This window comes from Micropterus salmoides, unplaced genomic scaffold (assembly GCF_014851395.1).
Source record: "Micropterus salmoides isolate LMB-PRFRI ecotype aquatic unplaced genomic scaffold, ASM1485139v1 Ms_hic_scaffold_19, whole genome shotgun sequence".
In the NCBI taxonomy this organism is placed as follows: Eukaryota; Metazoa; Chordata; class Actinopteri; order Centrarchiformes; family Centrarchidae; genus Micropterus; species Micropterus salmoides.
The window spans coordinates 3,796,808-3,818,862 of NW_024041039.1; the positions used below are offsets into that span (position 1 = coordinate 3,796,808).

Sequence of the window (22,055 nt, forward strand, 5' to 3'; positions counted from 1 at the left end):
CATCATAACTCTGGTTTGGTGAAGTTTTTAATCTGGTTTTAGTTTAATAAAATAATCAAGGATCAAGGAATTTTATTTATCACAGTTTCTAGTCCCTTCAAGCTACAAACACAGAACTTAACATATAATAAAATGTCTATTAAAATATAAAATATAAAAACATTCAGATTATCCTGTCACGCATTTATATTGATGCTGTAAATAATTTGCCAGAAGGTCAAAATGAAGCTTGGCTGTTTCTGGTTGAGTTTGAGGTTATTTTTCAGCTTTAAAGCTAAACTGAAATGGATTCTATGAGCCATTCAAGAAAGTGCTAATGTTTTTAGAAATGCTGAGATCATAAGTCCTAATTCCCTGGTGCAATTTAAGGAACATTTTTACTAGCCATTTTTAAAATTATGTTTTCTGTAAATTATATCTCCATAAAATAATGATGGTCTAAATATGGATATTTATTCCAAAACATGTCAGTGCAGCACCTATTCTTGTATAACCCCGCTCTAATTTATCTGGCCAGACACTAGCCCCAAACCCGTACTCTAACTAAACAGAATTCAAGCTTTAACCCTAAAACCGTTAATGTTAGGTTCGATCGCCGGCTCCTCCTGTCCACATGTTGAAGTGTCCTTGAGCAAGACATAGGTGCGTTCGAGATGACTTTTGCTGACTAACATGAGCTGCAGGTGACTGCAGGGGCGGGGTATAAAAACAGTGCCGTCAAGTTGGACACATTCTACCTGCATCAGGTAGAATGGGCTGTGGTGGCCTGTGTTCAATGACTGATCTCGCGGCATTTTTCTTTGCAAATGTCGGCCGCCGGACTCGCCGCCTGCAGCCGCCTTGCTCCCGCGAGGTTTAAATGTCATGTGATGTGGTGACGTTTTGCAGCGCCGGCGAAAGTTCTTCTTTTCCTTTCTCAACTCATAAACTTTAAACTCATAAACTGTATTTTGATTGACCTTTACATATTCCTGTCTCTCTCTTGTTCTCTCTCTCCAGTTTACTCCAATGAGTCTCGTCCACCCACATTAGGAATCTGCTACCTCTCTGTCCCTCTCTGACGCCATGAGCATCGTAGTTCTCTCACCCGTGGCCCCTGAGCCGCCGTCCCCAATGGTCACCTCTGTCACCCCGGTCACACCGACCCTAGACCCTGACACCTCCCCCACCGCAGCCTCCAACGCTCCCCTCAGCCTGGGCCTGGAGCACCAGTTGCAGGACGGGGCCTCCTCGCCCGGCCCCAGCCGAGGTAGCCTCACGGGAGGAGGACCTCACCTGGGGCAAGACCCCTGCCAGAGGTAACAAATAAGCCGTGATGAGGACAACAACTTATATTTTGAGTTATATGTTTTTTAATTTGTCAAATAGTTTAAATCAGTGGTTTCCAACATTGGGTGTTGCAAAGTAAATCAATGGCATTGTTAAATGATTCATAAGATAAAAAGCAGATTTCTGCTGAAAAACTTCTGAATTTCTAATCTCATATTGTATAGTGTGATATTCTGGGTAGTTTTAACCTCTTTGGGTCTTTAAAAACAATTCACATTTAACTATCTGAGAAGGAAATCTTTGGTTGACATACAGACAGAGTGAGGGAGTCGTTAGGATGGTAGACATTTGTTCACCTTGAAGGGCCTAAAGTAAAAAAGGCTGCGGACCACTGGTCTAAGACATTAGATGAAATTATGTTGGTTTAGGTGTAAAAAAAACATTTAACTAGAGCTCCTGTTCTAGCTTTTGTTGGATTTATAAAACAAAAAAATAGCTTATACCAATACTTAATGCGTCATTACTACAAGCTGACAAAGACACAGAGCTTTGAAATTACAACCAAACTTGGTTTGGATTAATGTTATTGCAAAGTTAGCTAGAGGTAGACACCCAGCAGACACAGAGCAACATGGTCATCCCATTGGAGTTGTGTTTGTGTCCATCTGATGAATGTAAACCCAATATTCACTCTCTCTTTTTAGCTCTGGTTTGGTCTCCACCAGCTCCGGAGGGACATATCTTTCTCTTTAGCTGATAAAGGCTCCACTTTCTTCACCAGCTAGTCTCTAACTGTGTCTGCCTGCTGTTTTTTGCTGGACACTTAGTAGATAGAGGGTTGTTTGATGGGAACACCTGCCTTCATGAGACTACTGAGACTGAACCGTAAAAATTTGAGCAGTAAAACCAACCAATTAGCTAAAACGACGCTAAAACTGCCGGTAGAGCATTTCTGTGGCTTTGTCCCCTTCACATTACATGTAGTCATTTAACCTGTTAACACAAAGGTGTTGAGGTTGAGCTGTAAGTCTTCATATATATTTTATAGAGTATGTGTTGTTTCAGGTCAAAGAAACCTCCGCCCCTCCACACTGGAGCCGACTGGAAGGTCGTCCTCCACCTACCAGAGATCGAGACGTGGCTGAGAGCGACCAGCGACAGAGTCACACAGCTCACACACTCTGTGGGACAAGACAGCGACAACAGACACGTGGACGTCCACCTGGTGCAGCTCAAGGTAGACACGGACACTTCCTCCTTCACAGCTGTTACCTCTGCTGGTTGGCCTGGTTCATCTCTTTCTCACAGCGCTACTTACATTTCATGCAAATAGCAGAGCCATCCCACAATGCAGTGCGCACACTTGTTTACCAAAGCACCGATGATAGAAACCAAGTCACTGTCACATGTCAGTTAAGTAGCATCATGATGCTGGAGGTTGAGCCGTGGGTGTGGGACAGACAGAAAGTAAACACTTTGCCATCACCTAGTAGCTTGTCTGCTGATGTCCTTTTGGCTCTAGTTTATTTTTATTTTTGTTCAAATGTTACAAGGTGTCCTCTGGGTCTCTCCGCTGTCTTGATAGTTAGATACATAGGACGTTATTATCCAATTCCAGGCCTCTTTCTGTGCAAAGACGTACTGATTAGGGATGCACAGTTCCGATAATCACTTTCAGTCTCTGTCCGATTCATTGTGCTGGATGACCAAGCCCTTTTCTGTGGTTAAGAATATGGGTTTTTTAACGCTTAAGTGAACATTTACACCTTGTTACATGTTGCTGAACCGGCATTTCATCTCCAAAATAACTATACTAAATGTGTACAAGCAAGTGTTCCACTGTATGCAAGGTCCTCATAGTTCCTCATAGTAAAAAATGGGCAAGTGTAAGGATTTGAGCGACTTTGACAAGGGCCAAATTGTGATGGCTAGATGATATTATGACTCTTATGTCCCCGCTTGTTAGGGGTAGGGGAGACATAAACTAAAACCAGATGTACTTGGTAAAGTGGAAAGGTTATTTATTAAACAGAGGGGAAACAAACAAAAGGCAGAACCGAAATTGGGCAAGTGGCAAAGAAAAGCAAAGAATGAATATAACCAAAAGAGATCCCTTCTAAACAAGGGATTAATAACTACAAACTTAACAAAAACACCGGGAGCGCAGCACCCTTAAACCTAGTGGACCTAATACAGCAAATGACTAACAAAGTCTAAAGGTGTATCAGGGGTAAGCTGAACCCAAGCCCAATTCTGCAGACTAACATAAAACAAATCACTTACTTTGAGACAGGAGTGTTACCGACTCACAGTGAACACTAACTGGCAACACAGGAATTAAGCTCACAGCTAACGAGAAGGTGAATGTGGCCCGTCTCGCAAAACAAAACTACCATTAACTAAGGATGGGACGCTCGATGCTGACGTGTCGACGCTGTGTAGAGATCCCGAAGCACAGACGTTTCAAAACGCCGCTCTAAAGCGTGGTTCCAAACGTCAGTGTCACGTGACCGTGGTGAATAGAGGCTTCGGTGCGTTTCACCCCTGTTTCGACAGGTGGCACACCTGCCGCGTCTACGCTCGATTCACACGCACATCCCAACTTCGAGGGTTTTGGTGAGAGAAGAAATATTTCGAGAGACAGCTACATATAGAGGGATTGACAGTGCAATTTCAGTGATAGTTCGGCTAGATATTAGTGCATTAATTGATAGGCCAGTGAGAGACAGCGATTTGGGACAGATTTAGTGCATAAATTTAGTGACATATAGGCCTATAGCCTATATGTTTGGGAACACCCACCCCCCCACCACATCTTTAGTTTACTTGGTAAGTTTCAATCAATTCCTGGATGCCTCTGGGATCATGATTATATTATTTGATCCCTTAGATACTCAACATTTGAGCCAAAATAGCCTAATATTGTTGTTTGACATAACTTCTGACTACACCAAAGAGTTTAAAAAAGGTCTGTCCGAAGGCATTTATTAGTTTCTGACTCTGATGTGGGGGAAACAGTTCCCAAAAACTACTGAATCTCTGAACTCTCACACATGTAGGCTCTTCTATGTGATCTCCTTTTGATAACTAATGCAATAAGTAATGTAATATTGTTTGACTTTCACTGAGCCTCCCCTGAAACTGTTTGGAGCCCCCTAGGGAGGCCCGCCTCACACTTTGAAAACAATGTGAAATCATGGACCCTGGCCTACATAATAGATAATGTAGATAAAGACGGCGAATCCACTTAGCCTAAGAGATCCCGAAGTCTGGTGTGGGAACACATATCCTTCACAGTGCAAAGTACTGATGCAACTGTAGAGGTTAAAAATATTTGACAGATGCTTTTGTTCCAAGCACCTTTGATTTATTGACAGGAGCGGCGTGCTGTGTATCCACACCTGTATATGATGGTGTTGTGGAAATTATATTCCTGGTGAGGGGTTGAGCAAAGAATTGAGTTACAACAAACCGCCGTCTTTGAAGAATTTATTTAACAAAAGAGAATAAACAGAGAAGTACTAAAAGACATATACAGCTGGTCCAGAGACCGGCTGCCTAGGGCAGCTTCGGGAGTCTGGCCTCGAGCAAAGGGATGCATAATCATTTACACAGTCTAGGTTTCTATGTTTTGGGGAACAGAGATCCTCTCTCAGCCTTGAATGAACCTTCCAGGAGAGGAGAGGAACAACAAGAGAGGGAAAACACCAAAACAATCTCACAGCTCTGAACTAAACCCTAGAAAATGTGGACAGACTAACATAAGGACTATAGGAGAGGAAAGGTTAAGGATAAAAAACACTATACATATACATCGATAAGACATCACGAGAATAGTAATAATAATAATAATAATAGTAATAATAATATTAGAATATCATACATAAAAAGATTAAAAGAAGAGGACACAAGTTTCTGCCATAACAGATGGCAAAAGAATAGTAATGTATGCCAGCAACAAATGTTCCATGTGAACACATTTTTCCAAGGCTGTGGATGTCATTCATGAAAAAAAACAAAAAACGACTCAAACCCAAAACAGCAGAATATTTCTGAATAGAATTCTTGATGTATAACAAATGTGAGAATTTATCATTCTTGAAAAAACTTAACCTTTACTCAGTTAAGGATTTTTAATGAGTATCTTTCCTGCTATTTATCAATACACCTCTGTTAATAAGCTACTGTAGATATCCACATTTATTATCATTTATTATTATATTCTTAGAGTTTTATACTTTATGATCTTCTCTTCAACTATTAGTTCTATTCCCTTTATGTCTTGCGAGTATCTGTAACAAAAAATTAACCCTTTGGGGATCAATAAAGACATAAACAAACACAGGTGCCTCTGGTGTGAGAGACCTGGGTTCGATTTCCACTGTGACACATCCACCAATGCGAACTCTGACATAGGCCTATAGCAACTATATTATAATATGTCGTTTTGGATAAAAGCGTCAGCTAAATGACTGGTTTTATTTAAACACTTTTATTGCAATCCCCATCTGCTGTCTCTGACAATAGCAAATGTTAGTTTGTTGGATGGAGCCGCTCCAATCGGGGATCTCCGAAGTGGGAGGCGGGATCAGGCAGAACTTCCCTGGAAGTTGCCAATCCTCAGCCGGGAATCCCACAGTCTCATTAACATGTAGATCAAAACAGCAGCAACAGTGAAACACACACAGGTGCTGGTCATATAATTAGAATATCATCAAAAAGTTGATTTATTTCAGTAATTCCATTCAAAAAGTGAAACTTGGATATTATATTCATTCATTACACACAGACTGATATATTTCAAATGTTTATTTCATTTAATTGTGATGATTAAAACTGACAACTAATGAAAATCCCAAATTCAGTATCTCCGAAAATTTGAATATTACTTAAGACCAATAACAAAAAAAAGGATTTTTAGAAATGTTGGCCAACTGAAAAGTATGAACATGAAAAGTATGAGCATGTACAGCACTCAATACTTAATTTGGGCTCCTTTTGCCTGAATTACTGCAGCAATGCGGCGTGGCATGGAGTCGATCAGTCTGTGGCACTGCTCAGGTGTTATGAGAGCCCAGGATGCTCTGATAGTGGCCTTCAGCTCTTCTGCATTGTTGGGTCTGGCGTATCGCATAATAATAATAATGATAATAATCCTTATTTGTAGAGCACTTTTCAAAAACAAGTTACAAAGTGCTTTAACAAGTGTAAAGACAATAATACCCAAGAGACAATAATACAAAAAACAATACAAGATAAAAGCATGAAAAAATTGAAAAGACTAAAATACAGATAAATATAAAATTAGTAAAATACAATAAAATAAAAGGGATAAAATAAAGTCAAATAAGATCGGGAAAGTCTCTCCTATAAAAGTATGTTTTAAGAAGGGGGCTTAAGAGTTCACGGACTCAGCTGACCTGATTTCCTCGGGCAGGCTGTTCCAGAGCCTCGGGGCCCTGACAGCAAACGCTCTGTCCCCTTTAGTTTTCAGTCGAGACTCTGGAACAGACAACAGACCTCTGCCCGAGGATCTCAAGGTACGTGCTGGTGTATATGGGACTAGTGTATATGGATGTATATCTATCTTCCTCTTCACAATACCCCATAGATTTTCTATAGGGTTAAGTTCAGGCCAGTTTGCTGGCCAATTAAGAACAGGGATACCACGGTCCTTAAACCAGGTCCTGGTAGCTTTGGCACTGTGTGTAGGTGCCAAGTCCTGTTGGAAAATGAAATCTGCATCTGCAAAGTTGGTCAGCAGCAGGAAGCATGAAGTGCTCTAAAACTTCCTGGTAGACGGCTGGAAACTTTACACTGGACTTCAAGCAACGTGGATTCTGTGCCTCTCCTCTCTTCTTTCAGACTCTGGGACCTTGATTTCCAAAGGAAATGCAAAATTTACTTTCATCAGAGAACATAACTTTGGACCACTCAGCAGCAGTCCAGTCCTTTTTGTCTTTAGCCCAGGCGAGACGCTTCTGACGCTGTGTCTTGTTCAAGAGTGGCTTGACACAAGGAATGCGACAGCTGAAACCCATGTCTTGCATACGTCTGTGAGTGGTGGTTCTTGAAGCACTGACTCCAGCTGCAGTCCACTCTTTGTGAATCTCCCCCACATTTTTGGATGGGTTTTGTTTCACAATCCTCTCCAGGGTGCGGTTATCCCTATTGCTTGTACACTTTTTTCTACCACATCTTTTCCTTCCCTTCGCCTCTCTATTAATGTGCTTGGACACAGAGCTCTGTGAAAGCCAGCCTCTTTAGCAATGACCTTTTGTGTCTTGCCCTCCTTGTGCAAGGTGTCAATGGTCGTCTTCTGGACAGCTGTCAAGTCGGCGGTCTTCCCCATGATTGTGTAGCCTACAGAACTAGACTGAGAGACCATTTAAAGGCCTTTGCAGGTGTTTGAGTTAATTAGCTGATTAGTGTGGCACCAGGTGTCTTCAATATCGAACCTTTTCACAATGTTCTAATTTTCTGAGATACTGATTTGGGGTTTTCATTAGTTGTGAGTTATAATCATCAATATTAAAAGTAATGAACACTTGAAATATATCTGTCTGTGTGGAATGAATGTGTACATTATACAAGTTTCACTTTTTGAATGGAATTACTGAAATAAATCAACTTTTTGATGATATCCTAATTACATGACCAGCACCTGTAGACGGCTGCCCTCGTAGCGTAACAATGACCACCTGCTGGTCATAATGTTATGGCTGTTTGGTGTATAATTCCTTTGCTCTTCTTAATACTCAGATTAAAGCTTTTGCACAAAGTTGCACTCTAAATTTCAGTTTGAGTGTTTGAAATGGTGCTGACCAATCAGAAATGCTGCAAAAAGTTAGAAAGTGAAATAAAAGAAACAGCAATATTGCATAACTTAGTCATGTTGTGGGCTGTGTATTTCTTTCTCTAGGGAAGTAGAATATTTGTTTCACAGTTTGAGCATGATGTTTTTTGGCTAGGTAAAGCAAAGTGCATCCATACAAATGCATTATTAAAAGCTTTGCTGTTTAAGAGAAGGATAAAGACTTTATCAAGTTGGTCAAAGATCTGTGTCGGACAGGAAAAAGTGGTATCGAGCCATCCCTAACACAGATTACTGCAGTTGTTGACTTTTCTGCTCTGGGCCCTGCATAAATAACCTTCAAAGCTTCAAACAGAGTCACAGAGCTGAGATGAGTCTGCTTTGCAGGCGCTCAGGTGGCGTAGACACAGTTTGCCTAAAGTTGTCCAAATTTGGATTTTTCTAACTCTCCAAACATAAAAAATTTGTAGTACGGTAAGCCCAGAGTCGAAGCTTGACATCCCTCTTTGGGAATCAAGGAAGACCTTAATCGAGCTGGAACTGACTTAATATGGTCTGAACCCGAGCTCTGAATGAGGGGAAACAGCTGGCAGGTCCGCTCTGATGGTTCTGTCTTGTTGGCCTTTGTGTGTCCAAAGTCAGTAGAACATCTCTAACATGCAAACATGTATTGATGCCTCTGAGCAGGTCCGTGTTGAATTCACAAAGACAGCAGAACATCACTCTATACAACTGTCTCACCTCAGGCAGTAAATTACCCATAATGCCCTTCCTCTCTCCACGGCCTTGGTGTTATGTAAAGACTTCCAGAGGTCACTCAGTTGACCCTTCAGTTATTTATGTAAGTGTGTGCAGCCTTCCAGACCAGTCAACTTCATCGTCCACCTTCACTCCTCTTTTTCATCTCGAGTGGGTCTTATGTAAGAGAAGAAAAAAAAAATGTTTGAAGAGTTTTTACTCTGATTCGTCTCGGTCTGGTTCATGAACAGAGCAGTTCCGCTTCATGTTTAATTCACTCTGTCTGTGAAGAATTTAAATCCCTTAAAAGCTGAGTCTCTTTATTTAGCTCTTAAAGGGGAATTACCTCAGAAAACATTAGCGTTAGTATTGATTTCCTGTAGCACTCGTTTTGACAGGTTTTCGCGTCCACAGGAGCAGGACAGGCACCTGAACGCCCCTGATATTTTCTGGTTTAATTCACAATTAACTTCTCTGTATAAAGATGTCACATAAAGACTGAAAAATGACCGTTTGTGCGGATACTGACACTGGTGTGGATTATCTTAATTATGCTGCAGCAGCTTTGTGATGTGTTTGCACAAGAATACACTGATCAGCCATCACATTTTTGACCACCTGCTGGTCATAATGTTATGGCGCCAAAGCAGCCCTGACCCGTCGAGGCATGGACTGTGTGTTCTGACACCCAGAACCAGAATCAACTTTTTCAGCAATTTAATCTACAGTAGTAAACCTTACGCTTGCCCATTTTTCCTGCTTCTAACAAATCAACTTTTAGGACACAATGTTCACTTACTGCCTAATATATCCCACTCACTGACAGGTGACTTGGTAAGTGGTCATAATGTAATGGCCGATCGGTGTATGTGAGTCTTTGAAATTAATCATATAATTAAATTTAAGCCTCTTTTGTTTTTAGAATTTAGACAAATATTCTCTGCTTGTTCCAGCGCTTCATTTAAGCTGAATGGTTCTTCCAGTTTAATAATATGTTAGATATTAAAACAACATGCAATGTTTTTAATGGCTGCATCATTCTATCAGTATTATTTTAATACCCTTAAGCCTGGAAACTTTGATTCCTACTAAAATTTAAATTCTGACACTTTATTGGTGCCACATGGAGGACAGGACAGTCTATGCTGCATTCAAGTGCTGGTAGAAAAAATAAAAAAAAATCTGACGCCAAATCAGCTTCCAAACAGAACATAAACCATTACAGCAGCTGGAGGGCTGTTTGTTCATTCATTCATCCATCCATTCATAAAGATGCTGTTTTATTCAGTTGGAGTCGACGAGGAGGATCTTTTATTGATGAGTGTGTATTTTTAAACACAGTGACTCAGATATTTCCTCTTCATCAGGCTGCTGCTGCTCTGTCGGTACTGCAGGAGATATCTTCTCTCCTCTTTCTTGTTTTTCCTCGCTGCTGTTTTTAGCTCTCCTTTCTCCTCAGCGCTCTGTGTTTACGTCGTGCGTGTGCGTGAATAAACACGGCAGCAGCGGTCGTGTGTCCAGTAACTGCTCCAGACACTCCAGACCAGGAGTCACGCTGATGGGAAAGTGAGGAGAACGTAAAAGAGAGAGAGAGGATGTTTTCTGTTTCCTGTCTTTGTAGCTGAGTCACTCACTGCCGTGAACAGGCACTGAATCTCATATCTCAACTCGTGTGTTGTCTCTTTTAGCCCTAAACCCACTGAACAATCGTTTCCAGGAATCCAGAAAGCTTCAAATAAAACCTGAAACCTGAAACCGTACCTGTGTTTCCCCCCTGGAGGAACCTGTTTTTAACTAGTCATAGTCCTTTCATGAAGTCCCTACTCTGTCGGGGCGGAGTTTGCAGCCCTGAATGTTCTGACTGATCAAACACAAATTTCAGGCTGCGACAGCTTGTTTACAGCTTCCGTCACATCGTGGTAAACAAGGACTGGTTGCTGCTGTAATCAAAGAGAGAGCATGTCTCCTTTGCATACACGAGTCACACGACTCAATGTTGACATTTAAAATCCGTTGTTGCCTCATCTTTGTTTGGTTTTCAGCTGAGGCAGTAATTCCCAAAAGGATCGTTTAGTTCTTTGGATCTTCTTAGTACCACAAACTCGTGGGTCAAAAAGGGATGTTTACGTGAGGGCACATTCATTGTGTGATTTATTTATTTTCTCCACACGCTCGTCTTGCTTCACCTAACACGTATCTTTTGTATTCGTCTTGTAGACATCACTTTCTGTAGTCGGCAGTGAGAGGAAGCATTTTACAGTGTCAAAGGAAGACGCAAAAGTCGCCATTTGCAGACGCTGTTCTGCTGAATTGTCTCCGAGCACATCCGCTCCATCTGTGGCTGACTTCTTAGAAAAGGCAACAAACGTTCTGACCCGCTTTGAGTGTTTCTGTCACTCGTCTTTGAGAAGCTAGCCGCACCTACATTTGGAGTGCACACGTATTCAAGCCTTTATGGTAACTGAAGCTACCCAGAGCGAGCTGACAGGAAGGTTAGAGACTTTATCCGGTCAGTTTGTCTCTTTACAAAGACAAGTGCTGCAGTATGAGAGTCCTACCTGAAGAGAGGCTGTGAAGTCTTCATGTTACACCGTACGAGAGGAGGAAACACATGTGACAACGTCCGGTTTTCAAAATAAGGCGTCTATACAGGATGGAAATAAGATTAATTGGATTATATTCACAGAAAAATATAAAACATATTACATGTGTCCATTAAAAGTAAATGGACTCATGTACTTTACGTTACCGGACCCTCTCAGGCCAAGGACCCCCCACTATAGTCTCCAAATCCTGTGGGAAACACTGAGGAAAAAGCACATTTTAAATATTTAATTTATACAGTGGTAAAAAAAGGCAAAATAAATGGAAAACGTGAATGTACTTGTTCGGTTTCAGCTAAGGGCCTTGAATTTTATTTTGGTACCTCCTTAGCTTTAACATGTTTGTAGTTTGCTAATGAGAGCGTGAGGAATACATTTAGCGTGCTGACTAAAATTATATCCTCCAAAATGCATGTTATCCAGTAGGTTTACTAGCTTCTGGTCAAAGAAACCACCCTGCTATGTGTGTTTTTAATTTTGCTTAAAGTTGTAGTTGAAGTCAGTTCATGTTTGTCATTGATGGTACATCGATGCATTAGGCTCACATCTGTTATTGGTTTCATTTGACTTAAGTGGACTTAAGTTCACTGACCTTCAGAACTCACAGACTGAAGACAGAAAGATCAGAGACCAGATGTATCACTCCACAGCTAAAACGAAGCGTTCAACACAGAAAAAGAGGAGCTGCAGCAATGTGTTCTATGTGTGTCTGTAGTCATGGGATGTGTTGGATCACAGCTTGGTTCTGGGAAGTGACAAGTCCGACCTTTTAGTGACGTCACTGTGTGTGTGTGTTACAATACATCTTTGTCCTGTGGGTGGCTGATGTCATTCTGATTCTGTTGTCCTTATGTGTGAATGTGTCCTACTGTATAAAGCATTTATCATCTGCTGATGGTCCTGCTTCTTGATTCCTCTCCAGAGCTAGCACCAGAGTCACTTAATTTCACAAAAAAAAAACCTCTTTATTAAAGAATAACTTGGCACAGGCGATTTTAACAAGGTTTTCAGAGGTTCTTGAATTAGCAACTTGATGCACCCTCTGGTGGCAACGCCTCAGAATATGCTTCAACTACTAGAAAGTGAAAGAAAATGAAGAGGGAAGTCACACAAATAGTAAAAATAATTGCTACAAATAGTCTTTATAACCACATTTAGACAGAGATCTGTTTAATGAATAAACACCACCCAATCCTGGATTTACTTTTAAATATAAAAATCAATTATTTAATTATTTGAGGCTGAATTAACACTGAAGCTTAAATTGTAAAAACTAATTAAATCACATATGTTTATGATATTTAGCTCATTAAAATGGCATGAAACTTTATCCACCATCCAGCCTTTGCTGATGAACTCATGACAGTAATCAAATCTATCCGTTATGTTTTGAGATTGAGCAGCGTCAACACACAAAGAGGACAATTAGCTGGACGAACGTTTGTGGAGACGCTTCAGTCCACTCAGAGCTGGAAGGCAGAAACAGATGTGACGCCTGATGTTTTCGTTCACACTGCTTGTGTTCTGACACCTCTGTCAGGTCGCGTTGGCGTCAGATCTGAGCTGCAGCCTGCAGGAAGTCTGATCAGTCACAATCAGTCAGTGAGCAGCAGCTTTGTGTGAAACAGCAAATCAAAACATCGCATAACGCTTCGTAACAAACAACAACAACCCGTCATTTCAGATTTCCCCTTTAATCTGATGCTGTTACAGTTAAAAATGTTGCAGAAGGACGAAAACAGTCAGGACAAAAAGTTTAATATGTAAAGACAACTGATGAATTTATTTAATGTTTGGATCCTGTTCCCTCTTTTGTTTACTTCATTATTGCACTTTTTAAAGCAAGAGGACACTTTCAACAGACTCTGAAATGTTATTACATGTAACATAGTTTAACTTTTCATTGTTTTTCATTTAGATTTTTTAGCGTCTGTGTTTTAGTTTTACTGTATAAATGATTCTCACCAGACGAAGAAGAAGAACCGCTCCTTCTCCACAACATTAAGAGCCTGGTTGGTTAGAAATGAAAATGTTTGTCTTCTTTGTCATTATTATGTTTAGTGTAAGAGCTGCATCTTAGTCTCTGTACATAATATCTGCTCTTCACCAGGATGTCGGTGCTATTGTTGATTCTGTTGTAGGTTCTGTGTGTACTTGCATACATTTTCACTGCTTTTATTCTTAATGTCTTGCTTTCAAATATTAACTACATATAAAAATAAGCAAACTCATATTCTCAGAAATGTTAATAATATGCACCGTCCCTGTCAAATTGTTTGTATTTTAGTTTATTTAACAGGGGGACGTGGACAACATCTGTAGTCCCTGGGCAAACAATTCAGAACAATACAATACAACACAATTAAAAACAATACATTTGGCAAAAACAGTACATACAAAATATACACTAAATATCTCCATGTTGGAAAACAGTCAAAGGTTTAGATTAGTGATCAGGGTGAGAGCTGCGATCCATTAACCTGCTGCACTTATTGAAACCCTGACTGTCCAAAATACAGAGTTAAACCTAAACAGAGCAGGTGGACGGTGTGTGAGCGTCTCTATGAACTAATTCCCTGGCTGACAGCTCCCTCCAGTGGTGAAACCTCTGAGTTACAACAAAGTGTTTCAGCCTCCTGTTACAGTGTGAAGGCTGAAGGTGCAGGAATCCGTCTTTAAAGAACCAGTGTTTTATTTAGATGTTTTATTTTATGTTACTCCATATAAACAGTAGATTAACAGACGTATGTGTAATATGTCACATTAGAACAGCATATGACTCCCTGTTTGTTTCTTATTGATTACTTTTAAGGCTCTCTGTGACCTGGCTCTAGATTATATCTTATGGATCTTTTAATTCCTTATATGCCTGTGCGTAGTTTGAGATCTTCGGGCAGGGGCTCCTGTCTCTTCCTGAGTCTAAAGCTTTTGCCGTCAGGGCCCCGAGGCTCTGGAACGCATATCCTTAATTTTATCTAGCTGCCTCTTTATTTTACTTTTCCTTTCTTCTCTCCTGCATTTTGTATTTGTTTTATTGTTATTTCTTACTTTATTTACCCTCACTGTGGTCGTCTTTCTCTCTGTGTCTCTTGTGAAGCATTTTGTACTTTGTGCTCTATAAGTAAAGTTTATCATACGTAAAAATATACTCTAGTTGAAGGATTACAGAAAGGAATACACAATATCCTTATGAACACAAACATTCTTCAGCACAGACTGGTGTCCAGATATCTTTACCATGGCTATGGAAAATACTGGCTGATGACAGGCTCGGTCAAAGGTCGTCGAACTTAGAAAGCTAACTAATAACGTGAATCTAATTTATTTAAGCCAGAAATATGATATAAAAACAGTGTCTGGTTTTTGTTTTGGTGTCTTTAGAGGTGTTGGTATGAGTGTATTTAAACTTTGCTGTCTTTCTGCTAAGCTAAGCTAACCATTTCTGTCTCTACATCTGTGCTGAACACACCGAGACATGAGATTGATATTCATCTTCGTATCTCACTCTGAAAGTTAGCAGATGTCTGAAAATGTTGAACTGTGTTTTTATTTTGTGTTGTGAAATGAAGGTTCATGTTGTTGTTAAATGCCGGAGACCAGTCTGGCCTGATCCTTGTGTCCCTGTCTATGAGCAGCGTGGCACGATTGCGAGCTGCAGATTTTTTTTTTATGGTTACAGTTTGTTTTTAAATGCTGGTTTTGTAAGATCTCTAGCATCATCAGCAGCCGGCGTCTGTGTTCAGAGAATGAGCTCCGTCAGATTCGCCCTGCTGCGGCTTGTAGCTGCACACTGAGCGCCTGATTGGACGTTACCTCGACACGCAGCATCCAGGTCAAAGTGGGCCCGAGCTTTATTTGACTTAATTGCGGGCGTGGCGGTCGGCGGGCATCGGGCTCGGCGACAGAGCGAGAAATGGAAGCGGACACATCGCCACAGACTGCTGTTTGAAATTGGATTCACGCCTCCGGTGATCTCTCTGCCCCGTCCTCCCCGCTCTTTTCTCGCTTTGTTTCTTTCTTTTATCCTCCTCCTCCTTTTCTTTTCTCTCTCTCTCTCTCTCTCTCTCTCTCTCTCTGTGGCTCTCTCTTCCTTCTCTCTGTCATATTTATAATGCGTTTGCCTGCAGGGCATTTTTCTATAACCTGACCTTGCTACAGAGCGACTGTTGGACATGATTATAGTGACGCAACCACTGTCTCTCTCTCTCCGTGTGTGTGTGTGTTGGTATGCCAGCCTCTCAGCCATTCTTGGCATCCGGCTGCAGGCGTTGTGTAACAGCTGCATGGAGAATGTCCTGGGCTGCTCAGAGAGGGAGAGGCTGCTGGTGTGAACAGTACATCTGCACTCTTACACTCACTCACAAGTTCATCAGTAGACACAGATGCAGCAGTCTTTGAAGGTTTTCATTAAAAACCATAGCTATAACATAAAATAAAACGCGGAGGTCATTGTTACAGATTCATGTTCTGTATTTCATTTTATTAGTTCATATTCTAATCTCCATTTAATCCATTAATGTTGTTGCTTGGTGTCGCCTGTAAAGCTGCAATTATTAGTCGATTAAATTACAGTTTTTCTCGATTGCTTAAACACAATTCTTGAAATTATGCCTCTTTTTCTCAAAACTCTAAACACAAATCCGTAACTTCTCACTCAAACCATTCAGTCTTGCTGAAAGACAAACTTTGCCCTCAGACATGATACATAAACCCTCAAAAACACACACACACTACAACACAGTCTTACGCACTGGTGAGGTAAATTCAAAACAATACTACAAGAACTGGTTATTAGTAGGTAACGCTAATTCATGCTGAGAAAAAGAGGTGGATGCAAATCTCGGCAGGTAGCCTCCAACATGCGTCCTTTTCAGACACTTTGCTGTGAACACTGATCAAACCCGGTTATCACCACATATTTTTGCTGAATAATCAGGACTGCTACTTCTACTTAGTATAATAAAATATTAACGACTCTTAAATGTTCATAAAATATATTCTTAAGAAGCATTTATGACCATTGATGTACCCCACAAACAATATTATAGCGTTTAAAAGCATTTTTTGGAAGTGCATGCAGTTCTCGGCTGGCATGCAAAACTTGGCATAACACCGGTCTTGTGCAGAGTTTTGCGTGCATCCCGTGCTGCCGACTATTGCATGTGCGGTTCCTCGCGGGTCTATTTTGAGTAACCAACTGTTTAAAAATGATAAAGTTTTCTTTGTGTGGTTCATCAACGGTGATAAATTATCCAAAAGTCCCGCGAGGTGCGAACAACTCGGCACAACACCAGTGAAGCTGAAGCTCAGTCTCTTCAACAGGTGTTCCTCTTCTGCCGCTGCACACATATACGCTACGCCTACACATTTATTAATTTATTTAATGTTTATTTGACAGGGACAAATGCATAGAACACTGCTTTATAAAGAATACAAAGTAGATGCCATGCATACAGGTTTCTAGCCATGACTAATTTGCAACCCCTGTCCCTGGTTAGGCTTATAAAATTAAAACAGCGATTACATGCGCACTTTAAAAACATTTATTGAAAGTTTTATTCTTTTTACATGTTTATTTACAGCATTAAACGTTGAAATGTGTATTGTAACAGGCCGTATATTAACTTATTGGGAGAAAACTGGTAGTTCTATGTAAAATCAGACGTTGAGCAGCCCCATCTCGCCAAAATTGCACGATCCTCGTTTCGCTGCGAAGCTTCGACTGTGAGATTGACAGTCGAATCAGGCATCGAAAGCATTGAATCTTCGACTATTCGGGGTCAGCCCTAGTTATTAGTAATGTTGCTTGTGGTTTTCCCCCTCAGAAACCTTTTCACATGATGAACACAACAAAAGAAACAACAAATTCAGAAACATTTTTATTCCTTAGTGTGCTGTAAAATCAACACGCCAAAAACAACTTGTTCTGCTCCAGCATCCTATCTTTGGTGTGGAACAGGCCAGAGTTTCTCCTCCTCCCCGGTGTCCTCGACCTCTTCCTTCACATCTCTCTTGATCCACTGTTCCAAAGCTGAATGATCTGGTCCTTTTTATTTATCTGTCTATTGAAGGTTCTGATCAGTTTGTTTTCAATCATGACTCTTTGTGTTTCCACCTGGGTAGCTGTGTGCTAATTGAGCTCACCCTGTGCTGACTTTAGTGAACAATGTTGAATGTTCGTGTTTTCTAAATGAGAATTTAAGGGATTTGTATGTAGTTTGGAGAGATGGGTGAACTTTTTGAAAATGTTTAGTTAAAAAGTCTGGTTAAAGTGTTTAAGCAATTGAGGAAAAAACGTAATAGCCAACTATTTTGATAATAGATTAATCACTCTCATGAGTATTTTTCTTAGAAAAAAATGTCCAAATTCTCTGATTTCAGCTTCTCAAATGTGAATAGTTTCTGGTTTCTTTACTCTTCTACGTCAGTAAACTGAATATCTGTAGTTTGTGGACAAAACAGGGCATTTGCAGACGTCATCTTGGATTTCAGGAAATTTCCCATTTTCTGACATTTTATAGACCAAACAACTAATCGATTAATTGTGAAACTGATTGACAGTAAAACAATAACAATAATGATATTTATTTTGATATAATTTTCCTCAATAACAACATAACAAATGTTCAATAAATGTTTGATTTAATTCATTTGAATCACAAACAAATTAACACTTGATTTTCTATCAAGATATTTATTGAGGAAAAGGGACTGAAAAAAGATTTTACTTAATTTTGCTCATTTTTATTTGTAGAAAATAAGATTTTATCCTCTCAGGAGATTTTTTTGGCTTCAGGGACAAACTGGCAGCAAGGCAGACTCGTGGTGCAACATTCAGCTCTCTTACTGCCTGCATGTTGTCATTGCTCTTACTCACTTTTGTTTTAAACAAACAAACTGAAACTGAAATCAGTTGATACCAAACGAGGGCATGTTTTACTTTACATTACATACTCCTCCTGACATATGAGTCAGCTTTCTTCAAGGGGTGAATTTATCAGCTCAGATAAACTCAGATGTCTACATTTATGTAGTTTGTGGTGGAAGCGCATCCTAACATCACCCATTGACATTTCAACAGCTGCCGCGCTCCACGCAGTCCGGGCCTCTCCTCTGCGCTCCAGATAATGTGACGGTGAGACGGCGCTGATGAAATATTGAGCGGAACTTGATTTGAGTCGGCTTTTATCTTTTAAAGGTGCTTGTGAAATTGTTATGGCTCACTAGCACAAAATAAATGTGCATTATGAAGTGGAATTAAAAGTGTGAGAGGCATCATCACACCTATAATGATTCTCCTCACAAAAATGATCAAACTATGATGGTATATATGATGATGTGGTATTTGATCTGTTTTTTCATCCGAGGACTGAGCTTTATTTCGCATCAATAATCCCCGTGTCTGAAAAACTTTTTGTGCATTCTGCATCTAATTTTTCTAGAAATCCAGACCTTTGCGGTGAAATATTCACAACTTGTTTGTGCATGATGCCCCAGGTCTGTTTAATCTGAATGAACAGTGCCCTCTTTCTGATTTGTGCAACAAGGCAATCCAGCTGATTTCCCTCCAAATCTGACCATGTAAATCACAATTTAAAGTTATTACAAATTGTTGATGTTAAGATCATGCACTCCAGCGTGCAGCTAAAGGTGATCTTACTTGTCCCTGGTTCAGACACATAGAGCTTTCTTTAAAAACAGTCCAGCCTCTCCCAGCTGTCATGATATTTCTGTCTCCTGATGTAACTGTCGCTGCTACGCTAGGAATTCTGGGAACAGCACTCAACATAGAGGCACAGATATTAATGTAAAGGAGGGGTGTGGGGCAGGAAGGAAGGAAGGCAGGAGGAGGCAAGGAGAGTGGGAAGCTATGCGTTTACAAAACCTCAGTTTTGCAGGAAGGACAGGTGTTAAACATTAGTGGATTTATTAGTATCAAGCTGGAAACTTGGACTTGAAAGCAAAATGTTTGATCTACGTAATATTTCAGAACAATGAAAAATACATCTGACACTTTTCATTTAAGACAGCTGGCCTGGACTTTCCTTTTGAAGACAGAAATCATCAGACGTGAGACTCAAACACCCCATTTACACCTGGTATTAAAATACCATCTATATCTGGACACGTTGTCCCAAAGGCAGCCAGTGTTCAGATCTTAGGTAGGTGTAAACACAATTCTTAGCTCACAACACGCACAGTATAATAACATTATAACCTACAGATATTTGTTTAACATTTGTTAACGTAAAATATAGCAAGAAGGCTGAAATAATCAGCAGGACTTCCTCTAACTTATCTGAGACTTACGCTGAAGACACGACAGTCGCTGGGGCGGAACCGATTATTGACCCAAACAGACTTCTTAATGTCGCCGACTGGATCTGAGGCTCCCCAATTTCAAATCATAAATATCAATGTCACAAAAATCACAAAGATTGAGTCTGAAGTCATTTAGTGTAAATGGCAAGTGTGCGGTCCTGCGTCTGGACTGAACCGTCTCGTTGCCGGTCGCTCTGTGACAGAGACGGAGAGACGTCGGCAGCAGCTGAAGCGGTAAGACAGAAGAAAACATGGAGAAGATAAGCAAGGTTTGAGTTTGGCTCGCTGGCCATTTAACGTTTTAACACTGTGCATTTCAGCTTTTCACAGAGCTGACGTGCTTGTCAGTCACTTTTCGTCAACCGACCAATCACAGCCTGGATGGGGCGGGACATTAAAAAAAGTTGAACAATATGATTATTGACAAGTTAGTACTTAGCATTAATAAATGAAACAAGGATTAAATTTTAAAAAACAACCCACAAAAATGAAACAGATTTAATACTCAACAAGTGGTAAAAAGTATACTATTATATGAAATAGTATACTATTAACTAAACATTGTACTCTTTATATAATAGACTCTATGTACATTATGTAAATTGAGCCGGTGCCAGTGTGCCAATATTTGCTGCTTCTAGCCGCCTCCTCCGTAGAGCAACACGCTCCCTTTGTTCTGTTTTACTAAAGTTATTGTTGTAAATATTGTTTATTGTTTAACTTTGTTCAAGTTGAGAAATACACATTTCAAAATGTCAGTATTTCACGCATTCCTTGATAATTAAGCAAGTAGACTCATAGTACCATTTGTTCCATTATAATCGAATCACAATATTGTCCACAATAATCGCAACATGACTTTTTCTTCAAATCGTGCAGCTCTACTACTACTGAATCATGCAAAGCTACCATAGAGGAGTCACAGAACTACAAAATAGGGCTGGAAATGCAGAAAAATAGGTCCCTTTTAAATGAAAAAGAGTTTTCAGGCTTTGACTCAGTTGGACATTTATTATTATTTTAATGATGAAACACGTTTTCTTTCCAGGAAATAGCTTTAACCTTCACTTCTTGAGCTTCTCTCTGTCCTTTCCCCTCCTCACTGCTGTCACAGTTGGCAGCTGTTGCACTGCAGACAAGAATGTGTGTGTGTGTGAAAGGAAAAAGCAGATACAAGATGTTGACAGCGAGGACATGTTGTTTGGATTAAAGTTAGAGCAAAGCCTTATGTGTGATGTCCATACATCACACATAAGGTCATCACACCTTCCTCATGAGTAAACATTAAGTGTTGCATGTGTTTCTTACAGGCATTAGAGAGGCCCTGTTCACACTGATGCACTTCACCAGTACCAAACCGCTATCTAATCCCTGTTTTAAGTCCTTTTCAGACATTGAACACAAAACATTGCTGACTTCGTCTGTCTGTCAAAGCGATGGCTTTGTGTGTTTAACATTAATGTTCCTTACAGCTTCATTCAGACACGACAGGACTTTCACAGAAACACCGTCGTACATAAGCGTTAAGTTCAATTAATGTTTGCTCATCTGCTGTATGGAAAGCCTTTTCTCTGGGCGTTCATTTATTCATGCACACACGTGGTATGAAGAAAGTGAAGACCAGAGTGCTGGTCAGAGGATTTCTGTGGTTATTTGAGTTTCTTTTGAAGAGGCAGACGAGGGGAAAGTGGTTTATCTAGACTGATCTCAACAATTTCTGATTTCTGTGAGCCTAAGAGGAGATCATTTCGATAATGAATTTATTACAGTCCTGCGATGGACTGGCGACCTGTCCAGGGTGTACCCCGCCTTTCGCCGGATGTCAGCTGGGATTGGCTCCAGCCCCCCGCAACCCTGTACGCAGGATAAGCGGTTGACGATGGATGGATGGATTTATTAAACTGATGTTGGAAGGTGGCACAAGACAAACATTTGAGCTACATCCACACTGGTAACCTTTGCTACTCAGCATTTTCAAACCCATTAAACGGAGACTTTTGAAAATGCTGCTGAGTAGAGCTGCAGCAATTAGTCGATTAATCAATTAGTTATCAACTATTAAATTAATTGCCAACTATTTTGATCGTCGATTAATCATTCTCATGAGTCATTTTTCCAATTGTTTCCAACAGTTATTGACAAATTAATCCATTATGAAAATAAGTTGCAGCCCCACTGCTGACCCGGACTGCGTTTTATTCCCGAGACTTTTAAAATGCAGTTTTTTTGGCTTTCAGTTCTCGTCGAAATCAGATCTCTGGTCTTACTTTTCACCATTGCTGTTGTTGGTTTGTAGTATTTCTGCAACC

The 22,055-nt window shown here is 40.3% G+C and overlaps 1 protein-coding gene across 1 annotated transcript in view; it reads left to right on the top strand.

The window, feature by feature from the left end:
- The first annotated feature begins 1,004 nt into the window (after positions 1–1,004).
- Positions 1,005–22,055, top strand: part of akap6 (A kinase (PRKA) anchor protein 6) — a 235,522-nt gene continuing 214,471 nt past the window's right edge. Inside the window, exons 1-2 of the mRNA XM_038728683.1 lie at positions 1,005–1,298; positions 2,335–2,506. Coding sequence (XP_038584611.1) covers positions 1,066–1,298; positions 2,335–2,506 — 405 coding nt within the window. The 5' untranslated portion in view covers positions 1,005–1,065. The remainder of the gene's footprint in view (positions 1,299–2,334; positions 2,507–22,055) is intronic.